General features: G+C 40.0%; 1 protein-coding gene across 1 annotated transcript in view; it reads left to right on the plus strand.

Moving 5' to 3' along the window:
* Positions 1-25,650, plus strand: part of ANKRD18A (ankyrin repeat domain 18A) — a 55,362-nt gene extending 29,712 nt beyond the window's left edge. Inside the window, 12 exon segments of the mRNA XM_063696225.1 lie at positions 2,711-2,823; positions 5,064-5,193; positions 13,226-13,507; positions 14,110-14,324; positions 15,671-15,893; positions 18,242-18,287; positions 21,549-21,652; positions 22,138-22,287; positions 22,290-22,482; positions 23,042-23,245; positions 23,439-23,575; positions 23,676-25,650. Of these exon segments, the coding sequence (XP_063552295.1) occupies positions 2,711-2,823; positions 5,064-5,193; positions 13,226-13,507; positions 14,110-14,324; positions 15,671-15,893; positions 18,242-18,287; positions 21,549-21,652; positions 22,138-22,287; positions 22,290-22,482; positions 23,042-23,245; positions 23,439-23,575; positions 23,676-23,882 (2,004 nt within the window). The 3' untranslated portion in view covers positions 23,883-25,650.
* Positions 25,651-26,358: the final 708 nt, after the last annotated feature.

The raw sequence follows: 26,358 nt of genomic DNA on the forward strand, positions 1-26,358 counted from the left end.
TGTTCAAGGTTGCACGGCTGGTATCTGGTAGATCTGGGATTCAGACCCAGCCCTTCTGGCTTCTGTGTAGAACTGCCTCTCAAATCATTCCATGGAACACCTGGTTGGTGAGGTGGCTCATGCCAGTAATTCTAGCACTTGGGGAAGCTTAGGCAAGAACAGTGCTTGAGCCCAGGAATTTGAGACCAGCCAGAGCAATATAAGTGAGACCCTGACTCTACCAAAAAAAAAAAAAAAATTAAACAGCTGGGGCATGGTGGTGCATGCCTGTAATCCCAGCTACGTTGGAGGATGTGGTAGGAGGGTTGCTTGAGCTCAGAATATCAAGGCTGCAGTGAGCGGTGATCAAGCCACTGCACTCCAGCCTGGGTAACAGAGCAAGCTCTGTCTCATAAATAAAACGTTTTGTATAGATTCCCATAGAATTTAGTTAGACATCAGGCATAGAATTATTAGCCACTTTGATGTCTACCTTGGGAGTAAAACATATAATAAGGGGCAGCTTTAAACCATCTCAATCAATAGCCTCTAACTTCTCCAGAAGGTTCTTATTTCATGAATTCCTAAGCAGGAGACTACCTGGATTAAGACATTTGGTGGACACCATTCTGAGATGAAGAATCTCGATCAGGAAGGAAGGGAGATCTCTACTTGACTGGAGCTTCCCAATGACATAGTTGAGTGTCCCCCAAAAGAAACTTTAGAACAAGATGTTCATCATGCCATATCTCTATGGAAAAGGAAATTCTTTAAAAGAAAACAAAGGCAAACAATTGATAATCTGTTTCTCATGGGAAAGTTTTCATTATAAAAGAAAAAAGGGCTGGGCGCCGTGGCTCACATCTGTAATCCCAACACTTTGGGAGGCTGAGGTGGGTGGATTACCTGAGGTCAGAAGTACAAGAAGAGCCTGGCCAACATGGTGAAACCCTGTCTCTACTAAAAATACAAAAATTAGCTGGTGGTGTGCAACTGTAGCCCCAGCTATTTGGGAGGCTGAGGCAGGAGAATCACTTGAACCCAGGAGGTGGAAGTTGCAGTGAGCCGACATGGCACCACTGCACTCTAGCCTGGATGACAGAGTGTGACTCCATCTCAAAAATAAATAAATAAATAAGAAAAAGAAAAAGAAAAAACGGACAAAATATACTGGTCCAAAAAAGAAGAAAGAGAGAGGAGAGAGAGAAAGAAAGAGAGAAAGAAAGAAGGAAAAAGAAAGAAAGAGAGAAAAAGAAAGGACAAAGCAAAGTGTACTGGTGAATATCCTAAGGGTGAGACAGCCCCCCTTCAAGATTAGAAAATAACAGTGTACTCAAAGTAACATCCATAAGAATCAACATAAAATAGACAAGATTCACTATCTACAAAAGTAATCTGCACCAGGTAGCAAATGTATAAGTGTGTGGTTGAGAATATTGTCTATAATATGTGTACTAGAGGGAAGAGGCCTCAGTAAAAAGGTCAGAGCTGGATATTTATATTAGGGAATCCAGGTTACTGTTTTGAGATATTAGGAGTTCTGAGAGAATTTAAAAAGAGGAGTAGCAGCCAGGCATGGTGGCTCACGCCTGTAATTCCAGCACTTTGGGAGGCCGAGGAGGGCAGATCATGTGGTAAGGAGTTCGATACCAGCGTGGCCAACATTGTGAAACACCATCTCTGCTAAAAATACAAACAATTAGCTGGGTGAGGTGGTGTTGCAGAATCAGGAGGACCAGAGAGAGACCTTGGGGTGTACACAGGAGGATATCTTTATCGAGTGTCCTCAGACCCAGCGGACTCAACATCTGACAAACTGGGCCCAGAACAAAGACAGCACTTGACTTTTATACACACTTCAAAAATGGGGTGGGCTAGCTTGAAGCAGGCTTACAATTACAGTGGTGTGAAAGCACGGATACAGAGGCAGAACAATTAATTAAATTGTGACAGGTTCATAACTTAGGATCACACATGACCTTTGCCAAGCAACCCAGATGTCTGTTACCTAGGTTTTGCTCTAAAGAGCCATGCACTGGTTTATCTCAAGTTTCAATATAAAAACACAATAAGTGATGAAAAATAGATCTCTGGATGAGACCCTGTGTCATAGAGTCCAATGGAAGGGGAGAAACCGGATAATAGAAAAGCCACAAAAAGTAGACAAAAGTTATTATTTGTGTATTATAGAAAAAATAAACTTTGTTTAAAGAGAAATGGTTAATAGGGAAAAACTGAAACCTACAGGTGAATACTTACCGAGAATGACAGTATTTAGCTCAGCCTGAAGATAGATGAGGATCAAAAATGTAATGGGAACTAGTTAAGAGTTTTCTAAAAATCATCTTAGTAAGATGTAATTTAACTTGGAATATCTTAAACTATTAATGACAGTGTTTCTAGAGCATCTTTAAAAACTAAAATGTAAATATAACTACTCTTAATGTATCTTACTAACCCTTAGTACTTTATGTGTAAAAACTCTCATTTTTAACAAACATTTTTGGCAGTTTAAATTTCAGAAAAGGTAATGATGAAAGTGTGAATCTTTTTTAGCTGTTTTAAGAAAATGACTAGTTTTGAAATCTCGTTATTGGCATCAGTTTTGTAAAATCCACTTTATACAACCGCCTAAATACATATTATTCATCAACTTATGAGAAATAATATTTTTAAGATAGAAGAGGGTCTATAGATTTTACAAAAATAATTTTAAACACTTTTTTTCAAGCCTGAAGAAAAACATGAAGAATTCAGAAAACTTTTTGAATTAATATCATTACTGAACTATACTGCTGATCAAATAAGAAAGAAAAATCATGAATTAGAAGAAGAGGCAACTGGGTATGGTTTTCATATTGTAGAACATTTTAACCAGTTAGTAATTGATTTAACTCTAACTTTACTTGACTAAAACTTTGATACAAATTCATTTTATGTCTTAATTTTCATAATTAAATGAATTCTGTCTTAAAATGTATTTCAGAAACTCACAACACAACTTTATAGGCATGTGAGCAGGAGTCCATGACCCTTGGACTTTTTTGTTGGAATTATTAAAAAAATCAAATTTCAGTATAAAAACACAATAAGTGATGAAAAATAGATCTCTGGATGCGACCATGTGTCATAGAGTCCAATGGAAGGGGAGAAACAGGGTGGGAGTCAGCTGAGCTGCTGGGGCGAGGTTGGGATGAAAAAATTTATATTAAAAATATGTGAAAAAAGAAACAACACAATCTGAAATTTTTTTGAATGCGAAAACATTACGCCTATTTTTATTTATTTATTTATTTATATATTTATCTTTTGAGACAGAGTCTGGCTCTGTCACCCAGGCTGGAGTGCAATGACGCGATCTCGGCTCACTGAAACCTCTGCCACCTGGGTTCAAGTGATTCTCTTGCCTCAGCCTCCTGAGTAGCTATGATTACAGGTGTGCACCACCCTGCACACCTGTATTTTTGTATTTTTAGTAGAGATGGGGTTTCACTGTGTTGGTCAGGCTGGTCTCATACTCCTGACCTCATGATCCACCTGCCTCAGCCTCCCAAAGTTGGCATGAGCCACTGCGCTTAGCAACATATTCTTTAATGATTTTGAAAACAATAATGACAATGCTTTGGACATGTAATGTCAAGTGCACTTTTCATTATCTAGTTTGAATTTTTATTTCTGAAGATATTTTTGCTGTATTTGGTCATCTTTTCTTCCTTTTGTAATATTCTTCTCTGCTGCATTCAAATTTTTTAAAGACCTATTTGTGTCCTTCTTTAACATCAAAATTTATCTTGATATATAGCTTGTATTTTGTTTCTGCTTCTTTGTTTTTCTTTTAGATATAACACATATCATGGAAATTTACTCATTTTACATGGGTACCTCCATTGTATACATGAAGTATACATCTTATTAAACTTCTGTTTTACAGAAATAAATTTTATATATAAAAAAGTATAACCTAAAGAAAAAGAGTAAAATGAGCATTCATGTTTTGATCACAGACTTTTTTAAAAAAAATGGAATGTGTCTATGAAGCCCTGAACACAGCTACTTTTCCATGTATTTACTGAGCACTTAAGTTGGTTTTCTGATTCTAATCAACATTTTTCTGCCATTGTCTTTCTCTACATGGTTTTGTATCTTTCATTTTGTTGACATTATGTCAGTAAAGATCTCTAGATCTCTTCTTCAAAGTCTTTAAATCATCACATATCTCTCTCCACCTTTCCTTTTTTCTAAAACTGCCTGTTTTCTTTTTCTCCTCAATTCAGACATTAAAGATGTTTTCTTCTCTTTTTCTACATTGAATAATGTCCTTGTGCTTTTTGGGTGTACTTTTTTTTCTTCTTATAGACTGTGGTCAACGGATATCAAAATGTATTTTTGTGTCTTTTTCAAACATATATGTGTTTTACTTTTTAAAAATCTTGGTTACTCATCTCTTGGTTATGCCTTATATTTACTAATATGTTATTTCATCTTAGCATACCAAAATGGATATGAATAGTTTATTTATAAAAAACTGTATGGTTAGGCCAGGTGTGGTGGCTCATGCCTGTAATCCCAGCAATTTGGGAGGCCAAGGCAGGTGGATCATTTGAGGTCAGGAGTTCAAAACCAGCCTGACCAACATGGTGAACCCCATCTCTACTAAAAATACAAAATTAGCCAGGCATGGTGGCACATGCCTGTAATCCCAGCTTACTTGGGAGGCTGAGGCAGGAGAATCACTTGAACCCAGGAAGCAGAAGTTGCAGTGAGCCGTGATCACGCCATCACACTTCAGCCTGAGCAACAAGAGTGAAGTTCCATCTCAAAAAACAAACAAACAAACAAACAAAAAAAACTGTATGGCTATTATCACTTTACCTGCTATATATACCATAAAGTTGTTCTTCATATTATTTATATAAGATTATAATTTCATATAGAATGCTTTCAAACTATGTTCAGTTGAAACTGAGAGGATCATAGTTTACAGATTTGTTTCTTTGATATACCATAACATAATATCTGTTTAAACAATTATTAAATATTTACTCTTAAAAATACTTGACTTACTAGTTCTTACATTTCTGTAGATATAAGAAATGCCTAGAAATGACAATAAATATGTTAAGTGCATTTGCAAATGAAGACTTCGGTTGCCATGGAGACTTAAATACAGACCAACTGAAAATGGATATTCTGTTTAAGAAGCTAAAACAGAAGGTAATTTTAAAAAATTATTATTTTATCTTAAGGTCTAGATTACATGTGTGAGAGGTACAGGTTTGTTACATAGGTAAATGTGTGCCATGACGGTTTGCTGCACGTATCAATCCATCACCTAGGTATTAAGCCCCGTAGGCATTAGCTATTAATCTTGATGCTCTCCCTCCTGACCCCAACAAGCCCCAGTGTTTGTTGTTCCCTTCCCTGAGTCCATGTGTTCTCATCATTCAGCTCCCACTTATAAGTGAGAAGATGCAGTGTTTGGTTTTTTGTTCCTGCGTTAGTTTGCTGAGGATAACAGCTCTGAGTTCATCCATGTCCCTGCAAAAAGCATGATCTCATTCATTTGTATGGCTCCATAGTATTCCATGATGTATATACACCACATTTTTTTATCCTGTCTATCATTGATGGACATCTGGGTTGATTCCATGTCTTTGCTATTGTGAATAGTGCTGCAATGAACATACAAATACATGTATCTTTATAATACAATAATTTATATTTAAACATAAGGTAATTTTAAATCAGTTTGGGGATTAAAATTATGTAATTTGGAGAAATATTAATGATGGATAAACCCAAATTCAGCCAAAATACATCTAAGGAGGTTGATTCTGAGCCAGTATGGTGACTGTGGCCCTGGATTACCCAATCTCAAGAGCTCTTGAGAATGCTTCATGAGACAGTCACATTACAGTTTGGTTTTGTACATTTCCAGAAGACAGAGTTGTAGGGAAAATCATAAATCAATATGAGGAAGACATACATTGGCTCAGCCTAAAAGTGGGACATCAAAAAGGAGGGGCTAACAAGTCATAGGTGGGTTTTAAGGATTCTTTAGGTGACAAATGATAAAGAAAATCTGTTGTCTAAAACTGGAAATAGGTATAAAGGAAGGCCTTAATTAAGATATGGTCATTATGGAGGTTAAGGTTCTTATTATGTAGATGAAGCCTCCCAGCTGGCAGCCCTCAGAGAAAATAGAGGGTAAATATATCTTTTCAGACTTGAAATGCATCAGGATCTTAGTTAATCTTCCCTAGATCTGGGAAGACCTAGAAGGGGAGAGATTGGGCTACATTAATGAAGACTTCTTACAGATGCAAATTCCCCCACAGAAGGCAGCTTTGTACTGCCATTTCAATCTCTTGGCCCTGCAACAGCCATTTCAAAATATGTCAAAATATATATATTTGGGGGTAAAATAACTTTGATTTTTTTCAGCTTCTTCTCTCTGTGATGCTGTACCAGAATCAGTTTAGAAAGTAAACCACATTATAAGAGTTAATAAAACCCATCTGATGAGATTTGATTGTTTGAAGGGTGTGATTCCCAGACCCTTTAGATAGAATTTGGGGCAAAAGAATACAAGGTCTTGCTCCTCAATATAAATCTCTCAGTGCTTTAAGCAGTGAAAGATTTTTCATTTAATTTTACAGACTTGATACTAATAAAAAGATACTTTAAAATATATGTATGTATATATTTTTCCTTACAAAAGATGTGCTGTTGATTCTCATGTCTTGAACCCTGGCCAGTGATCTGAAACGAAGCAGCCCATGTCTCCAGATCACTAGTACCAAATAAATTTTTGGGTGTAACAGGTTTATTGAGAAGTAATTAACACACCATGCAATTCACTCATTTAAAATATACAAGTCATTCAATTTTAGTATTTTCAGAGTTATGTAATCATCATTACATCAATTTTAGAACACTTTCATCACCCTAAAAACAAACCCCACATCATTTAGCTATCTTCACTAGTTTTCCCTTCCTCCCTCAGCCCTAGGGAACCACCCACTTTCTTTGTATAGATTTGCATATAAGCCTCTGAAATAAAAAGCAAGTGGTCTACTGGGACTGGCTTGTTTCACTTAGCATAATTTTTCATGCTGCATCTGTGCTGTAGCAGGTATTGATGCAGGGCTTTCGCTCCTTAGTTCAGCTAAATCTGGGTTCTTCTCTCATGACCAGGAAAAATTAGCCATGTGGACCCATTGAAGGGTGAGAAGGACAGAATTTATTAAGTGAAAGGGAAGCTCTCAGCAAAGAGAGGGGTCCTGCAAACAGATTTCCACCTCACAATTGAATACCAGGACCAGCACACATGAGCTGAAGAGGCCAGGCTCCTCCTCTGCATAAGGCGTGAATTCCTGGTGGCTCCACCCCAACCCCCCAGTGCATGTGGGCCTCCAGTCTGCTGCTGGCATGTCCAGGCAAGCCCCTGTGCAGGTTCCCTTATCTGCACCAGATGTTTTATCTGGTGTAGACACTTGTGGGCTTGGAGATTCTCTGGGGACCCTTCCATATCTGCCTAGGCATTTTGCTGTCTCCTGCTTCTATCAGTATCAGTACTAAATTTCTTCCTATTGCTGAGTAATATTCCATTGTATGGATACATCAAACATTTTATGTAACCATTCATGGGGTGATGGACCTTTGGGTTCTTTCCACTTTTTGACTCATTAATAATGCTGCTGTAGGCCAGGTGTGTTGGCTCACACCTGTAATCCCAGCACTTTGGGAGGCCAAGGCAGGTGAATCATGAGGTCAGGAGTTCAAGAGCATCCTGGCCAACATGGTGAAACCCTGTCTCTACTAAAAATACAAAAATTAGCTGGGCATGGTGGTGTGTGCCTGTAATCCCAGCTACTCAGGAGACTGAGGCAGGAGAATTGCTTGAACCCGGACCCAGGAGGCAGAGGTTGCAGTGAGCTGAGATCACGCCACTGCACTCCAGCCTGGGCTATGGAACAAGACTCCGTCTCAAAAAAAAATAGTAATAATGCCTCTGTAAACATTTATGTATGAGTTTTTGTGCTTGCATAGGTTTTTATTTTTCTGGAGTATATACTTATGACTGGAATTTCTGGGTCATACGGTAACTTCATGCTTAACCTTTTGAGGAGCTGACAGTTTGTTTTCCAAAGTGGCTGCACCACTTTACATCCCCAGCAGCATTGGATAAGGGCTTTAATTTCTTTACATTTTTCCTAACACTTATTTTCTCTTTTTTATTGAACAAAGATTTGGTCCTGTGGTGTGAAGTGATACCAGAAGGTGGTTTTGATTTACATTTTCCTAATGACTAATTACATTGAGCATCTATTAATGTGCTTATTATCCATCTTTATATCTTCTTTGCAGAAATATCTCTTCAAATTCTTTGCCCATTTGTTAAATTGGGTTATCTTGTTATTTATGAATGGCAAGGGTTCTTTATATATCCTATATATGGAAGTCCCTTATCAGATATACGCTTTTCAAATACTTTCTTCTACTCAGTGTCTTGCCTTTTCGCTTCTCGATACTGTCTTCTCAGGCCCAGCAGTTTTCAATTTTGAGGTCCATTGAATCCATTTTTCCTTTGGAGTCATAGCTAAGAAAACACTGCCAAATGCAGTCACAAAGATTTATGCCAGGGTTTTCTTCTGAGAGTTTTATAGTTTTAGCTGTTACAGTTAACTGTTTTGAGTTAATTTTTAAATATGGTATTAGGTGAGAGTCCAACTTTATAATTTTTTTTGCACATGGATACCCAGTTGTTCCAATATCGTTTATTGAAAAGACTATTCTTTTCCCATTCTGTTTTTTTGTTACCTTGTATAAAATCAATTGACTGTAAATGTGCAGGTTTATTTTTAGATTATCAATTCTTAGTTTATGTCTATTCTTAGTTTATGTCTATTCTTATACGAGGACCGAATTGAATTTACTGAGAAAATTTTTTCAATCATGTTGCATATTACCAGTTCTTATGTCATAATAAAAATTAAATGTAGTAGAATATCTTTAACTTCACCTTTTGTGTCTCAAAGGAGTCTGTGGCCAGCTTATACCTTACTTACTCTAAGACATGATGGCAAGTCAGGCTTACAAGACACACTGTTTCTTTTTTTCTCCATTTAAACCTTTAGTCTCTTATCCAGTGCCTCCCTCTATAGTTTCATTTTCAGTAAATTTTGGTTGCAGTATCTGCTGAAATAGTCTACTATTTAGTGCCTTATGTTTTACTAACTCATTATAATTCATAGAATCATCCATAGATGTTTACCATCCAGGAAGGAGGAGTTTAAGTCTGAGCTGCCAGCTTTCCTCAGTGGAAATCAAGTGAAGTCATCATCTTTCAGTTCACAGATCCTCTTTCCACCTGGCATCTTGTTCTGTTGTGTAACACTGTGGCTAATCCTTTTCTTGGTGCAGATCTTGCATTCTCAGAAACCACGGTTTCTGTATTGACCTCCTTTTACTGAAACAGAGATGCACAGCTCTGCTTTCTGGCTCAGTAGAGGATTCTTGGAATAAAAAGTTTAACTCATTCCAAGAAAAAGTTTTAGGAGTGCAGCACTTAAAAATCAGGTAATATTCAGGCAATTTATCAGAGACAAATAGTAGATTAGTATTTTGACTTTTGAAATTTCAGAGCCAAGTTGTGTGCTATAGAGAAGCATTGTGGTGTAATACAGAGATGGGATGGTCTTAATTTCTCCATGCAAACAAAGGTGAAGTAAGGTAAAGGAGAAATTGCATTTGATGTCTTAACACTCAAAGTATGCTGTGTTTATTTTACTTCTGTGAAGAGTAAAAGTCATTCCATAATTTTCTCCTTATTTCCTCATTGAGAAAAAGGAAAATGAAAATCGAATACTAGATTGATTAATAAATACTCAGAGCTTCTTCTTTTAGAATTTTCATTAATTGAAATCAGGTAAATGTCTGATTTTGGTTATGTAACCAAGTATTTCCAGTTGTTTTTCAAATCATATGTCTTCTTGCTTTGCAGTCTTATTTCCTAACTTGAGGGGAAATTGTAAGGAGACACCCTTGCCTTATTATCGGAGTTCATAATTGAAGGGGGTTTTAGGAAAAGTTCCTCCTCAGCAGCTTATATCTCTCTCCTGGTTATCTGCTGCTTCTCAATAATGTTTGTCATCAACAAATTAATCTCAACATTTATTAGATCCTACTTTAAAGGAGACTCTTTTCTGCTACCTAAGTTGTTTCCTGTTGTCTCTTTTTAAAACTTATTTTTCTAACAATTACCCAGAGTTTTGTGGCTTAAAAGAAAAACATTTATTTTGTTCATGAACCTGTGGTTTGGAAAAAGATTGGCCAGGACAGCTTGTCTCTGCTCCCCTCAGGTTCTCTAGGAAGTTGGAGAAATTGAATCATCTGAAGCTTTTCTCACCCATGTGTTTGATGGTTGATGCTGGCCATTGGCTGGAACCTCGGCTGGGGCAGGCAGCATGAACACCGACACTGGCACTCCCAGGCTGTCTTTGTGGACTGATCTCTCTCACAATCTGGGGGCTGAGTTCAAAGGGAAAGCAGTCTGAGATAGGGAAGCTACATGGTATCCCTTTTACTGCATTCTATTCATTAGGAGAAGGCCATCAGTAAGGATGGCCCATATTCTATTCTTTTAATGGGATGAATATAGATTCTCTTTTGTTTTAATTTACATGTATATACATAATTATGGGCTATAGGGTGACATTTTGATAAATTTATATAGTGCATAATGATCAAGCTAACTAGCATATTTACTACTTCTTACTACTTCAATCATTTTTCATTTCTTTGAACTGTGAACATTCAAAATCTTCTAGCTTTTTAAAAATATTCAATAAATCATAGTTAACCATATTCACTCTATAATGCCACAACATCAGAACTCATTCCTCTTATCTAACTGTAATTCCGTATCCATTAACCAGACTCCCCTCTCCTACTTCTATGAGCTTTTTTGTTGTTAAGAGACAGGGTCTTGCTAGTGTAGTCTGGGCTCTGGGCAACTGTAGAGTCATCCAGGCTAGAGACAGTGATTTGATCATAGCTCACTGCAGCCTCAACCTCTTGGGCCCATGTGATCCTCCGACCTCACCCTCCTGAGCAGCTAGGATTATGGGCGTGCACCATTGCACCTGTCTGATTTTTTACTTTGTAGAGATGTCTCTCTATGTTGTTCAGGCTGCTCTGGAACTTTTGGCTTCAAGTGATTCTCCTGCCTCGGTCTTTCAAAGTGCTAGGAAATTACGGGCATCAGCCATGTTGCCCAGCCCTTAGTTTTTCTTTAGCTCCCACACATGAGTGAGAATGTGCAGTATTTATCTTTCTGTGTCTGCACTTAACATAATAGCCTCCAGACTGATCCACGTGGCTACAAGTAAGAGGATTTCATTTTTTTATATGGTGAGTATTCCATTGTTTATGTGTACCACAATTTTTTTGTCCATTCATTTGTTGATGGACATGTAGGTTGATTTTATACATTAGCTGTTGTGAATAGTGCTACAATAAACATATGAGGACAAGTATCCTTGTGATCTATTGTTTTCTTTTCTATTGCCTGAATACCCAGTAGTGGGGTTGCTGGATCCCTCGGCAGTTGCATTGTTCATTTTTTGAGAAAGCCTCATGTTGTTTTCTATAGTAGCTGCACTAATTTACCTTCCCACGAACAGCATGTGAGAGTTTACTGTTCTCTGAAACCTCACCAGCACTTTTTTGTGTGTTTTCTATGATAGCCATTTATTGAAATGGAGCAAGATTATATCACATTGTAGGTTTGATTTGTATTTCCCTGATGATTAGTGATACTGAACATTTTAAAATGTATTTGTTCGCCATTTGTATTTCTTTTTTTTCTCTTAAAAAAAGGAGAAATATCTAATCGGATCTTTTGCCTAGTTTTGAACTCAGATTATTTTTGTTTACTGTCAGGGTGTTTGAGTTCCTTGTGTACTTTGGATATTTGTCTTGTGTATTTGGATATTTTGGATGAATCACTTGAAAATGTTTTCTTCCATTCTACAGGTTTTCTCTTCACTCAGTTGTAGTACCATTTGTTTGTTGCCTATGCTTCTGATGTCTTACCTATACAAATCTTTGTGCAGACTAATGTCCTGAAGCATTTTCCCTATGTTTACTTATAATAGTTTGATAATTTTGGGCCTTACATTTCAGTCTTCAATCGATTCGGAGTTTATTTTGCTATATGGTGCTATATAGATAGGAAGCTAGTATCATTCTTCATATGGGTAGTTTCCCAGTGCTATTCATTTGAAGAGGGTGTCCTTTCCCCAATGTATGTTCTTGGCACCTTATTCCAAAATAAGTTGGCTGTAAATATGTGGATTTGTTTCTGGGTGCTGTATTCTATGGCCTTTACCGCAAGAATCATTACTTCTTAAAATGCAATTCAAATAAGCATGAAACATTTGCAGTTTAGGGAAAGGCTTATGGCATCAGAATCCTTATTTATGGGATTCATTATTTTGTGTTTTTTTGAGATATGGTCTTTGTCTATCGTCCAGGAAGAAGTGCAGTGATGTGGTCATAATTCACTGCAGCCCTGAACTCTGGGTACAAGCCATCCTTTTGCCTCAGTCTCCCAACTAGCTGGGTCTACAGGCCTGAGCCACCATGCCTGGCTAATTTTTTAAATTTGTTTTTTTGTAGAGATGGGGGTCTCACTATGTTGCTCTGGCTGATCTCAAATTCCTGGCCTCCAGTGATCTTTCTGCCACAGCCTCCTAAAGTGCTGGGATTACAAGCATGAGCCACCATGCCTAGCGTAGAGTATTATATTATTTTCAAAGTCTTATTCTGAGAGCCATTTATTGACTTTGGCCTAAATAACTCAATATGATATCTCTGAAAGTTTTTTTGACAAATTTTGGGGAATGATGATGAGGGAAGAGGGTTAGACACTTTTTACTAAGAGATAACTTAGTGCCATTTAAGGAGGAACAAAAATGAATTATCAGAAAAATAAAAGTAAAAGCAAGTGCAAAAGTTCTGTGGCAAAGATGATGACTGTAAAGCACATTTTTGTGACTCATGGTAGCTTTAACTTTGTTCTTAAAATTCTGAGTAATTTAAGGGTTCACATTTGAAGAATCTACTACATTATAGATAACATTTTATTTCAAGTCAATGCATTTCAAAATTTGCTATTGGTTTTGTATTAGATTATTCTCAGCCTACTTCATTATCAAGCTCTATTATTTTCTTAATGCAGTTTAATGATCTTGTGGCCGAGAAGGAAGATGTGTCTTCAAAATGTGTCAATTTGGCCAAAGACAATGAAGTTCTTCATCAGGAGTTATTATCTATGATAAAAGTACAAGAGAAATGTGAAAAACTTGAGAAGGATAAAAAGATGTTGGAAGAAGAAGTATTAAATCTTAAGACACGTATGGAAAAAGATATGGTAGAACTTGGTAAACTACAAGAATATAAATCGGAGCTGGATGAAAGGGCAGTGCAGGAAATAGAAAAATTAGAAGAAATCCATTTACAGGTTAGTTTTTAAAATCGGGTAAGTTTATCTGTAATGGGCTTTCATTTATTTCACTGCAAACTATATTTTGGATATGTATATATTGTGTTTCCTCTGCCTCTCTTACAGCAATTTCCTTTGTAGAGTTCTAGAAAAAAAGTGACTTTTTTCCTTTTAAATATTTAAATTTCCATTATTATTATAACAAAATCAATCTTTCAAAGTAATGATTCTCACTATAGAGTAAAAGGGGGAATTTGATGATTAAGACCAGTTGGCATAAGAGAAAACTGTGATTTAGAAATTATATGATACTTTTGAATTGGTCTTAAGCTACGTTGTTCATTGTTCACTTTTTAAAATTATAAATGGATTCTATTACTTTTTATAGGACAAGATTACATTAATACTAACATAAGTATGATTTCAAATTTTTTTAAATCAGACAATTCTGAATTCAGTTATTAGTTTTGTTGATACTGCTGATAAATATTTTAAGCTTCAGCCTCTTTTCAACATACTCAAAATTGCTCTTCGAATCACTGATTCAAAATGAAAGGCAACAAACCTATGGTAATTAACTTATAATTGTTTTAAAAGTGTATTCTTTTCATTTGTTTTAGAAACAAGCACAATATGAAAAACAATTAGAGCAGTTAAACAAGGATAATACGGCTTCACTAAAAAAGAAGGAACTCACACTTAAAGATGTGGAATGTAAATTCTCCAAAATGAAAACTGCTTATGAAGAGGTTACAACTGAATTAGAAGAATTTAAGGAAGCCTTTGCAGCAGCACTGAAAGCTAACAATTCCATGTCAAAAAAAAAATGAAGTAAGTCAAAACATACACTCATAGAAAATGAATTCAGCTCATTAATTTGTTTTAAAAGCATAATTTTTAGTGACATGGCTTCAGGAGATCAGTAGGAAGTGAATGCTAATTTGATAATGTAATTTTGGAAAATAATGTTAGTAAATAATCCTACCTTTAAAATGTTCATCAAGGATAGTTTCTGTCTCTCTTCTCTTTTTTTGTTTTTGTGTGGCTTTTTTCCCCTGAAAAGTCTCTCATGTAGTTAACCTGACCTGTTAGTTTTTTTCACTAAGTATTTTTGAAGCTTTATGATCAATAAAGTGATCTTGTTATAAAATTACTTGTCAGAATTTCCCTAAATGGGAATATTAATGAGTTTAATTTATTTTTTGGTAGATCACAACCTAAACCCAAAGTGTCAAGTGATACTGCTACTCTGGGCACATCCTGGCACTCAGGCAGGGACTGTTTTTGATTGTGATCTTTAGTATTATCACTAGGGGGTGCCTCAAGAAAGACTATTTGTGTAACATTTTCAAGGTGTTACATAAAGGCATCCTTGTGAAAGAGGGAATAATTATCACAGGAATGAAAAGAAGGGTAATCCACAAGGGTTCAAAAATTACACCTTGTTCAGCCTGAAGGGCTGTGTGGAAGGCAGAAAGAACAAGCCCCACCTCCAGTGCCTTGGTCACAGTGTTGAGGGCTAATTGCCTTCAGAGATGCTTTAGTTCTTTTTGATCACCAACCAACCAGTCTAGTTCTCCCCCAGGAGTTGTTGCTCTGAGTTATTCCTCAGTGCCAAATACTTAAGTGTTCTTAGAGAATGGGTGAAATGTACAAGGTGAAACCTGAAACTGGTTTACTAAACACAAGTATTTCTAGATTATTTTTGTTCATTTTAGTTTTCTTAATCTACATTATTTAAGGAGTACAACATGATGTTTTCATATAATTATTTATAGTAGTTCTTATAGTCAAGCAAATTAACGTAATCATTTTCCCACATAGTTACCCTTTAAATACAAGTATATCTAAAGGAATCTTTAGAATCCTATAAGTAGAGCTATTTTAGAAGGCAGCTAGGTTACCAGTTGAGCCGTACATCACTGATAGCCATTTCTCTTCCCTGTCCACTTTGAACTGCTTATTCAGTAGAAATCACCTTAGAAACACATATACTTATTTAGAATGATTTTTAAATTACCGTTACTTACAAGAGGTATGCTCTCACACATCTTCGTGTGAAAACACTGTTTAATGGGTAATTTGGTTTACTCTCAGGGCAACTTTTTAAAAAATGCAAGTCATTAAGAATCATTCAAGGAAAAATGAAATACTAAGCATTTGTCTTTGCTCTCCTTACAGATCGGACAAGAAAATAGCAGTGATCAGCACCAAGCTCTTTTCGGAGAAACAGCGGATGAAATATTTTCTCAGCACTCTTCCTACAAGGCCAGACCCAGAGTTACCTTGTGTTGAAAATCTTAATAGTATAGGACTTGACAGAAAATATATTCCCAAAACGGCCATAAGAATTCCTACTTCAAACCCACAGCCTTCAAATAACTGCAAGAACTCCTTGGCTGAGGTTAGTCATATGACCATTTCTCTTTTGGGTTTCATTTCTCTAATATAATTCTTGTTTATAATTTGATGAAATACTGAGTTGTTCTGTTGACTTACGCATGTTAAGATTATAATTAGCTGTGTTAACACAGAAAGGAAATGGAAACTTTACATTTTTTAATTCCCTGGAGCTCTCATTTTCAAGAGATACCCATTTGCTAACTTTATTCAATAAATGTGGTTAAACTGACACATTTAAAATTTCTTTAAAAGCTGCATTTAAGTTAGGTTTTAGAAAATGCATGTTATTGCCTAATAACTGATGGTATACTTTGAAATGCTTTGTCTTACTCTACTTGATTGTAGTTTGTCTGTGGTTCATATCACTTTTTTTTTTTTTTTTGAGATGGTGTCTTGCTCTGTTGCCTAGACTAGAGTGCAGTGGCATGATCTCAGCTCATTGCAACCTCTGCCTCCTGGGTTCAAGTGATTCTCCTGCCTCAGCCTCCCAAGTAGCTGGGACTACAGGTGTCTGCCACCACACCTGGCTAATTTTTGTATTTTTAGTAGAGATGGGATTTCACCATATTGGCCAGGCAGGTCTCGAACTCTTGACCTTGTTATCCACCCACCTCAGCCTCCCAAAGTGCTGGGATTACAGGGGTGAGCGTCTGTGCCCAGCCCATACCACTTTTAAAGTTTCTTTGCACCAACTTAACTCTTTCCACCCATAATCACAAGTGAATGACAGGCAACCAAACACTTAACAACATATAGATATTTATTATTTAATAGAACCCTAAATAAGTGCATTTTATGAATTAAATGAACAAAACACTGAAAGGTTCATTTCCATTTTTCTGTTAAAAGCTTTGTGCTTGGCCAGGTGTGGTGGCTCATGCCTGTAATCCCAGCATTTTGGGAGGCCGAGGCAGGCAGATCACCTGAGGACAGGGGTTTGATACCAGTCTGGCCAACATGATGAAACCCCGTCTCTACTAAAACTACAAAAATTAGCCAGGTGTGGTGGCAGGCACCTGTAATCCCACATGCAGCAACCCCATTACTATACTAGGGTTATACCTAAAGGAAAATATAAATCATTGTAACAAAAAGATGCATGCACATGTATGTTCATTGCAGCACTATTCACAATAGCAAAGACATGGAGTCAATCCAGGTGCACCCAAGGTAGATTGAAAATCCAAGGTAGATTGGAAAATTCCATATATACCAAATACTATGCAGCCATGAAAAGAATAAAATCGTGTCCTTTGCAGCAACATGGATACAGCTGGAATCCACTATCCTAAGGAAACTAACGCAGAAACAGAAACCAAATATCTTGTTTGCTCTCGTATGTGGGAGCTACACATCAGGTGCCCATTGACATAAACATGGGAACAACAGACACCAGGAAATAAGAATGGGGAGGGACAGAGTGGGCCAGGGTTGAAAAACTGCTTCTTCGGTCCTATGCTCACTACCTGTGTGATGGGTTCAATTGTACTCCAAACCTCAGCATTCCTCAATATACTTTTGGAAGAAACTTACACAGGTACCACTTTAATTTAGAATACAAACTAGAAAAAAAAAGAAAACTTTACTGTACATATTTTTTTCAGTAAGTAAAGAATATAAATTTCTTTTTAAGAAAAAATTTATTTAAGTAAAAAATGGATTAAACTTTTGTAAAGGACAGAGTTTTGCTGGGAATTTCAAAGCAATGCATTCATTCATTGCAAAATGTGACTTTAATTGTTTAACCTTTTTTTTTCTTTTTTTTGAGATGGAGTTTTGCTCTGTCACTAGGCTGGAGTGCCGTGGCACGATCTCGGCTCACTGCAACCTCCACCTCCTGGGTTCAAGCCATTTTCCTGCCTCAGCCTCCCGAGTAGCTGGGACTAGAGGCATGCACCGCCACACCCAGCTAATTTTTGTATTTTTAGTAGAGATAGGGTTTCATCATGTTGGCCAGGATGGTCTCGATCTCTTGACTTCGTGATCTGCCCACATTTGCCTCCCAAAGTGCTGGGACTACAGGCATGAGCTGCCGTGCCCGGCCATTGTTTAACCTTTGTACAAATAAAACACCACCTTTCTAAAATTATGTATATACAATAGACCAATATTATCTATTTTTGTCAGATTACTCTAAACAGCATTACACAGATACATCCTCTATTATCTAAACTTAGAATAAGTAGAAATTTTACTTTACTTAATGTGATTAATTTTCTATTTAAGCAAACTTTGTGTTATGTCTAGTCACTAAAAATACTAAGGGCCACATTTTGTAATATATTAATCTCATGATAATATTTCTTGTTTAACTTAAACATTATTATTATTATTTTTTACTTATTTTAGATGGAACTGGACCGTGTAGAACAAATAATTACAGGAACAAAGAAAAGTATGTTGCCAAAATGTATTAATTAAATTTAGGTTTATTTTAGTAATAAAGTGTAAATAGCAAATGGCATTCCTTTTCATTGTTGGGTTAGTAGATACTACGTTCAGTATCTTTTTCTTACACACATCTAATGAAAGATGTGAAAACAAAAACTTTCACAGTGAAGAGTATACTTATGCATCATTAATTCATCATGTTCCATAGCTTAAAAAATTCCCAAGAAGTGGATCCATCTCTTTTTTACCAGCTCTACAATTTCTTCACTTTTGCCATCCTCATGGAACTGTCAGCTAGCACACTGAAACGATTCTCCAAAAACAAAGGCATCAATTGGCTTACATCTGTTCTCAGGAAAAGTTCCAAAAATTTCACCATGAAATAAAAACACCCACATCAATGTAATTCTTGTCAGGTTACTCAGCCTTGTCTCTCACCACTTACTGCATTCTGCCCTTTGCTCTAGCACCAAAGTGGACAGAATAGAACTCCACAGGGCTCTTTGTTGCCTCAGGATCTTTGCCTTCGCCTCTTCTCTCTATCTGGCAAGATTTTCCTCATCCTTCAGTCATCAACCTATGTATCCCCTCCACCAGAAAGCCCATGATATTGACACAAAAGTGGGATAGATGTCCCTTCTGTATGTTCCAATAGTGCCCTGCTGTATACCTGTCATGGTATCTATGACTCTATATGGACATTACCTGCCTGTCTTTTAGGTTATAGCATATGACTATTGGGAGGTGGACCATGCCATCTTCATCTTGTAATTCCAGTGCTGGCTCTAGTACCTTAGCATGTGGCTGTTGAGTACATGAATGAAGAATGAAAAAGCTGTGATATTTAACCACAATTGGAATTAGCGCCATGTGTAAATGATTTAATAGTAATTTTGTATTGTAATTGCACGTACATATTTCTCATTCTTATTAACTCTGATAACGTTCTCAACTCCACATTTTAAACTTACACTTCATTAACTGAAATGTTTTAGGTAAAGAACATAATCCTTTCTTTTTCTTTCCAGGTTTTGCTATGTTGGGCACTTGCTCCCGTCTACTTTCTTTTGTAGAATCCACTGGTAAGCCACATCTAATGAAGAGATTATTTAACCATAAAATCTTAAGGAAAAGTTGTATGATTTAAAAGATCATAAAACTTTATTACTGGGCTATTTACATGAAATTTTAATTGTTTCTCATAAAATATAAAACATCATAATCTTTACTAAAGTAGAATATTTTCATGTCATATATGGTGTATATTTATATGTTATTTTAAATGATGTTTTTTAGCCTCCTTGAGTTTTAAGTGGATCTTGCAAATGAACACCAGTGTTATTGAGTTTGGCCTACTCGAATTGCCTGAATGTCAGCTGTTTAAACAGCCAAACAACCAAGTCATCATTGATACTTTAGTAAAGCTCATCGAAGCCTTCTTTGCATTTTACAGTTTTTATTACCATACATAGTAGGAGACTTAAAGAGTATCTGCCAGGTTTGTCCATACTAGTGTTACGGTTTTCTTCTTGTAGTTCAATAGCATTTTGTGTGGAGATATTTTGAAGCTCTGTAAATATCTGGTTACTCCTCAAAACCCACTAGATTTAGCATTTCATGGATGACTTGTGTTTGAACAAGTATTACTGTGATGGTTGCCAGATGATTGTTTTTCTTATTTTCTTCTTTGTTCTACATGGAGAAATAAAACCAATAAATAAAGGAGAAGGGAAAGCTCATGATTCTGGTGCTCCAGTTCCCCAAGATTAGGCCAGTGGTAGACATTTCAAGCTGACTTTATGTCTTTTTGAATTGTCCCCATTACTCTGTCAGCACTTTTTTACTTTCTGGCACAAGGTGTTCTAAACTAATGTTGTATTTTCTCTACGGCAGCACCGAGGAAGCACAGGTGAGCTCTTCCCATCATGTGCTCACTAGTCCCCAACAGAAGAACTGCTGCTGCATCCACTGAGGTACCAAGAAACTAGCAAAGGGCCTTCTAGCTGTCTGGGGACAGTCCTCATGTGGTCCCTGGCTCAGCCTCAAGGGTTCTTGATTAGTCTCCCTGCAGCCTCTGTGCTGTGTCTCTAGATCGGGGCTCTGTGGGAAGGGCCCTGGGAGACCCAGCAGCACAGGGTGTCTTGTCTGCCAAATGTCCCTCCCTTCCTCCCACTCTGACACTCAGGAATAGGGAAGATGGCATGTCCAGGCAGTGCCAGGCCACCTCATTGTCTCCTTTGAGATGGGCCCAGAGGGCCTTGCGGGGTGAGTGTGAAGCTGGGTACCTGGAGCCTGAGGCTGACTCCCTCCCTGTGTCTTGGAGGAGAGGCCTTGCGGCCCAAGAAAACCCCCTGGGCCTGACCCCTGGGCACACATGCAGGGAGGGAGGGTCTGTGGGCTGATGGCAGCATTGTAATGAGACTTTGAACACAGCTGCTCAAGGGCCTCGTCAGTGGACCATGGTCAGAGATGACCTAGCCATCAGGACCTGGCCAGTTGGGACCTGATCAGCAGGGACCTGGTTAGCGGTGGCCTCCTCAGTGAAGGCCTCACCCAGTGGGTACCTTGTGACCTAGTCATCGGAAGCCTAGTCAGTGGAGACCTGGTCAGTGGTGACCTTATTAGTGGGGCCTGATCGGTTGGAACATAAACAATAAAAAACTGGTCGGTGGGGTGTATTCAGTATATTAGGGGTCTGGTCAGTGTGGGGCCTTAGTGGCTTGGAGCCTGGTCAGTGAGAGCCTGGTCAGAGGGGGCTCAGTCAGCTGGGGACTGATCCATGGAGAATTATTCAGTGGGGGTGAGGTGAGTGGCAACCTGGTAAATTGTGGTCTTGTCAGTGGGAACCCAGTCAGTGGGGACCAGGTCAGTGGGAAATTGGTCAGTGGGGTCTGGTCCATGAGGCCTACCAATGGGGGCCTGGTTACGGAGACATGGTCAGTGGGGACTTGGTCAGTGGGACCTGGTCAATGGAGGAGTTCTCATTAGGGGCCTTGTTGGGGGCACCTGGTCAGTAGGAACCTGGCCAGTTAGCCGATGTGTGACCTCAGGCAGGGGGTTTGTCTGTGGAGCCTCTTTGCCTCCATCTGTAGGGAAGGTGAGTCAGGGCACCCTGGAGGGTGCCTGGAAAGAGAACATGAGAAGGTGTATTGATTTCAGCACTGCTTGGCAGACCTCCAAATTTACACACGACCTGGGTTCCACCTAGAGAGGGTGCCAGCCCTCTCTGCTCTGCTCGGCGCCCCTCCTCTGTCTGCATCCCTAGGACCACCCTCGGTGGAGAGGGCAGAAATTGGGGAGCACCTGTGGGAGGCTCTAATCCTGGCCCTGGGCCCTGGTGGTGACAGTAATGAGGAACTGGGTGCACCTGTGAGTGGAGCAGCTAGGCCTGGCCAGAGAAGCAAGACAAACACACCCATATGTACACACACACACACACACACACACGCATACACAAACACAATGCATGCACACTTGTCAGTTCAGGGGATAGAGGACACTCACTCTGGGCCCTCTTGACCCAAGCAGGCTCCTGTTGTGGTGAGTTGTGTCATCCCACGATGTCACTCTTGCTGAGTCCCCATCGCCTCTGTGTTTTGGAGCAGTTAGAGACACACAGCAGTCTCTGTGAGTGGCTCTGCGTGAAGGATTGTTTTCTAGGTGAGACGCACATCTCAACACAGCTGACTGATCAGACTCAGGCGAGTGGGACCTGCTCTCTTCTCTTCCTCCTGGCTTGGGGACAGTCACTATCAAGTGGGTGGTTTTGGCCTCTGGGCAGCTACTGAGGGTAATCCCTGAGCACTCATTGGGTGCCTGTTCTGTGCTGACAGTCATCTCATTCATCCTTGCAGCAATTCCATTCTGCATCTCCTCTGGACACCCCCAGGACCACCAGGACAACCCCATCATGGCCCTGTCACCAGGCCCAGTCTGGCTCCATGATAACCAAGATGCAGGTCCAGAGACAACCGCCCTACTTGGTGCCTGCATCTGACCCCCCTTGGTGGGTAGTGACCAGCCCAACATGGAAGAAGCCAGGGCAGCATGCAGCCAGCTGCCCTGCAGCCCCAGATGGCACCTGGGCCTTGGGAAGTCATTCTCAAAGGGGAAGCTGGAAACTTTGATGTCCCTGGAGGGAAGGGTGAACGTGACATCTGAACAACCCTGGCAGCCAGCAGCATCTTCTCATCCAACCTGTGGGACAGAGGCCCCCTGCTTGGGAACGAGATCCATACCTAAAGGGTCCTGGCCCAGTCAGGCCTCATCCTGGGCCCTGGGAGGGGAGGGGCACTATGGGCCCCCCAGCAGCAGTCAGCATTACCACCCAGGGGACTCAGCCTTCTGTGACCCTGGCCAGAGTTAGAATTTGGCCCAAGACAGGACAAGCTCACTCAGAGCAGGGTGTCAGTACCCAGGACCTGTGCATGCCAAGCAAGGCCAAGCTGGCTCAAAGAGCAACCAGCCACCTCTGCAAGGGTGTGCCTGGAGCAGATGGACCAGCCACCAGCCTCACCCACTCAAGGAATCAGGGGTGGCCAGGTTCCCACAGCCTGAGGGACTGCCACTTGACGGCTGATGGAGTGGAGGCCTGAGGAAAAGCAGATGGCACTGGGGCCCTACCTCCAGGGCAGAATAACTGATTTACCCTGACTGGCAGCGAGTGAGGTTGGTGGCTGGTCCACCTGCTCCTGGCACACCCTTGCAGAGGTGGCTGGTTGCTCTTTGAGCCAGCTTGGCCTTGCCTGGCATGCACAAGCCTCAATGCAACCACTGTGCTGCAGATGGAGCCACATAGAGGAAATGAACAGCAGGCTCAGGAGCAGGGTGTGCACTGCCTTTGGGGCTCCAGTCCATGCATGAGGGCTCCTACAGAACTGTGGGCTTCTTGGGTGCCAAGAGGCCGACCACAGGCCATCTTGAGAAGGACTCCATGTTCAAGTGCAGAAAGGGCCCAATCTGGTGGATGAACCACACAGCCAGCTTTTAGGTGCAGGCACAGTGCCACATCTTCCATCACTTCCTGATGTGTCACACCAGCACTGAAGAGACAGCCTGAAGACAGGGCAAGAGGAAGGCTGAGAAGAATGAGGTGGTGAATTCCAGCTTCTTCCTGACCCTGAGCCCACCCCCAAGGAGGCCCTCAACCTTTAAGAGTGGGAGAGCAAAATTGACGGCTTCGAGTGCTTCACCAAGAAGATGGAAACACAGGGCACTCAGCTCAACTTCTCAGCCAATGAGTTGACATGCAAGCAGATTATGGTGATGGGTTTTAAGAAGGAGCATCAGAAGGTGGCCAGTTCTTCAGCCTCAGCCAGGTCTTGTAGCTGGACCAGGCCATCACTTCACCAGAGGTGCCTTCAACACCGTCGGTGAGCTCTTTGCCAATCAGCCCATCCAGGAACTGGACCCAGTCATGGACCTGTTAGTGCTGTCTCAGGGACACCAGGTCAACATCCTGGACATCATCCACATACACAAGGAAGCTCTTACCAAAGTCATGGAGAGCAGGCAACATGTGGCAGAAGGGAAGACAGAGGTGCAGAGGCTGATGATGTCAGAATCACAGGAACAGGATTTCTTTGGACACTGTGGCTGAAATTCACCACTTCCATCCAATTCCAGTGAGAAACATGGACTCACAGATGCAGGATTTCTTGCAACAAGAGATACTATTTTTTCAAAAGGTCACCCAGGAATTGATAGTGTTGAATGACTAGATACTTGATTGTGCACTGTTTCCAGTTCAAGGATGCTTTCTACAGCAGAATAATAACACTAGCAAAGAGCTAGTGCCAGGTATTGGCGGTAGAACAAGGATGGCTTTGTTCTCAATTGAAACTCGGCTGAATATAGAATTGTGTAGGAAACAGTTAATATGGCGATAGAATAGAAACAGTAGCAAACATGACCTAAACCACACTATGAATTCCTACACTACCATTGTAACTTTTGGAAGAATGATACCCTTACTTTATTGCTTTTTGAAGTATGAATATTTTCGTGTATATGCTGTAGACCTCAAACCCTGTGAAGAGTCTCAAAGAAGCTGGCTGGATAAAGCCTGCTGTGGATGTCTTTATATTCAAAGATTGGTGATGCAATTTGAATATGTGTCCTCACCAAATCTCATGTTGAATTGTATTTCCTAACATTGAAGGTGGATCCTGGTCTAAGGTGATTGAATCCTGAAGGCAAATTTCTCATGAATGGTTCAGCACCATCCCCTTGCTACTGTCCTCACAATCATGAGTGACTTCTCATGAGACCTGGTCATTGAAAACTCTATGTCACCTCCCTACTCTGCATGTTTTCCTCTTGCCGTGTGAGACAACTCACTCTTTCTTTGCCATGCACAAAGATTGAAAGATTTCTGAGGCCTCCCAGAAGCAGAAGCCCTGTGCTTCCTGTCCACCCTGCAGAACCATGAGCCAATTAAACCTCTTTTTCATAATGAATCATACAGAAAATGGCAAATGAGGACTGGAGCATTGCTATAAAGATACCTGAAAATGTGGAAGCAGCTTTGGAACTAGGTAATGGACAGAGGTTGGAAGAGTTTGGAGGGCTCAAAAGAAGACAGATGAGAAAGTCTGGATCATCTTAGAGACTGGTTAAATGGTTGTGACCAAAATCCTGACAGAAACATGGACAGTGAAGGCTAGGCTGAGCAGGTCTCAGATAGAAATAAGAAGCTTTCTGGAAAATGTCTTCCTTTTGAATATGGAAAGCTTACACATTGCCTGTACCACCACTGTACCTTAGAAGCAATGATCTTGCATTTTATTTCAGAGGCTTATAGGCAAAAGAGGCTGCAGCCTTGACTCAGATGAGACTTTGGACTTTGTAACTTTGTGTTAATGCTGAAATGAGTTAAGACTCATGCTGGCAAGGCATGATTGTATTTTGCAATGTGAAAAGGACAAGAGATTCGTGGGGTCAGGGACAGAATAATATGGTTTGTCTCTATATCCCTATCAAAACCCATGTGGAATTATACTCCCTAACATCAGAGGTGGTGCCTAGGTGGAAAAAGATTTAGTCATAAAATGGTGCAGGTAGATCCTCCATGAATGATAAAGCACCATCCCCTTGATGCTGTCCTCCTGATAGTGAGTGAGTTTTCATGTGATCTGGTTGTTTAACAGGCTGTGGAACCTCTTTCCTCACTCTGTCTTCCTCCTACTCCTGCCATAGGAGACAGCTGATTGTCCCTTGGCCTTCTGGTATAATTAGGAGGCTCCCTGACTCCTCCCAGAAACAAAAGACACTATGCTTCCTTCACAGCCTGCAGAACCCTGAGTCAATGAAACCTCTTTTATTTAGGATAATACAGAAAATTAGAACTGCAGAGAGGAGCTGTGAAATGTCTTCAAGGCCTTTTTCCATTTGTCTTGGCCATTAGCACAGGGCTTCTTTATATGCAAATTTCTGAAGTCTTCTTGAATGTTCCCCCTTAAATCGGGTTTTGTGTTATTACTACATAGCCAACCTGCTATAGAGATACCTGAAAAAGTAGAAGCAGGTTCAGAAGTGGGTAACAAACAAAGATTGGGAGGGTTTGCAGGGATTGGAAAATGACAAAAAGATGAGGGCCTGGTGGGAGTGATTTAATCACGGATGGGAGGCGGGTGGGGTGGAAGGAAAAAGAGGTGGGCAGGGTGGGGAGGAGTAGGCTGGCTGTAGGGTGGTGGAAGGGTGGGGTGTAGTGGGAGTGGGGAGTCGCCTGTTGCAGAGGCACAGCCTCATGGACAACCTCTATTAGGGCAGTGCACCTGTGGCTTTGCAAGTTTTAGCCCCCACAGCTGCTCTCATGGACTGGGCTACTGTTGAGTGCCTGTAGCTTTTCCACAGTGGGGGTGCAAGCTGTTGGTGGGTCTATGAATCTGGCTCTGCCTCTGCAGCAGGCTTCTGCCTGGAAACAGTGGGAGGTGGAGGTGGGGGTTGCGGGGGCAGATCCTTCACCAGTGGTTAAGCACCATCTTCTTGATGCTGACCTTGTGATACTGAGTTCTCATGAGATCTGGTTGTATAACAGGGTGGGCACCTCTTTCCTCTCTCAGTCTTGCTTCTAC

This window comes from Gorilla gorilla, chromosome 13 (assembly GCF_029281585.2).
Source record: "Gorilla gorilla gorilla isolate KB3781 chromosome 13, NHGRI_mGorGor1-v2.1_pri, whole genome shotgun sequence".
Taxonomy (NCBI): Eukaryota; Metazoa; Chordata; class Mammalia; order Primates; family Hominidae; genus Gorilla; species Gorilla gorilla.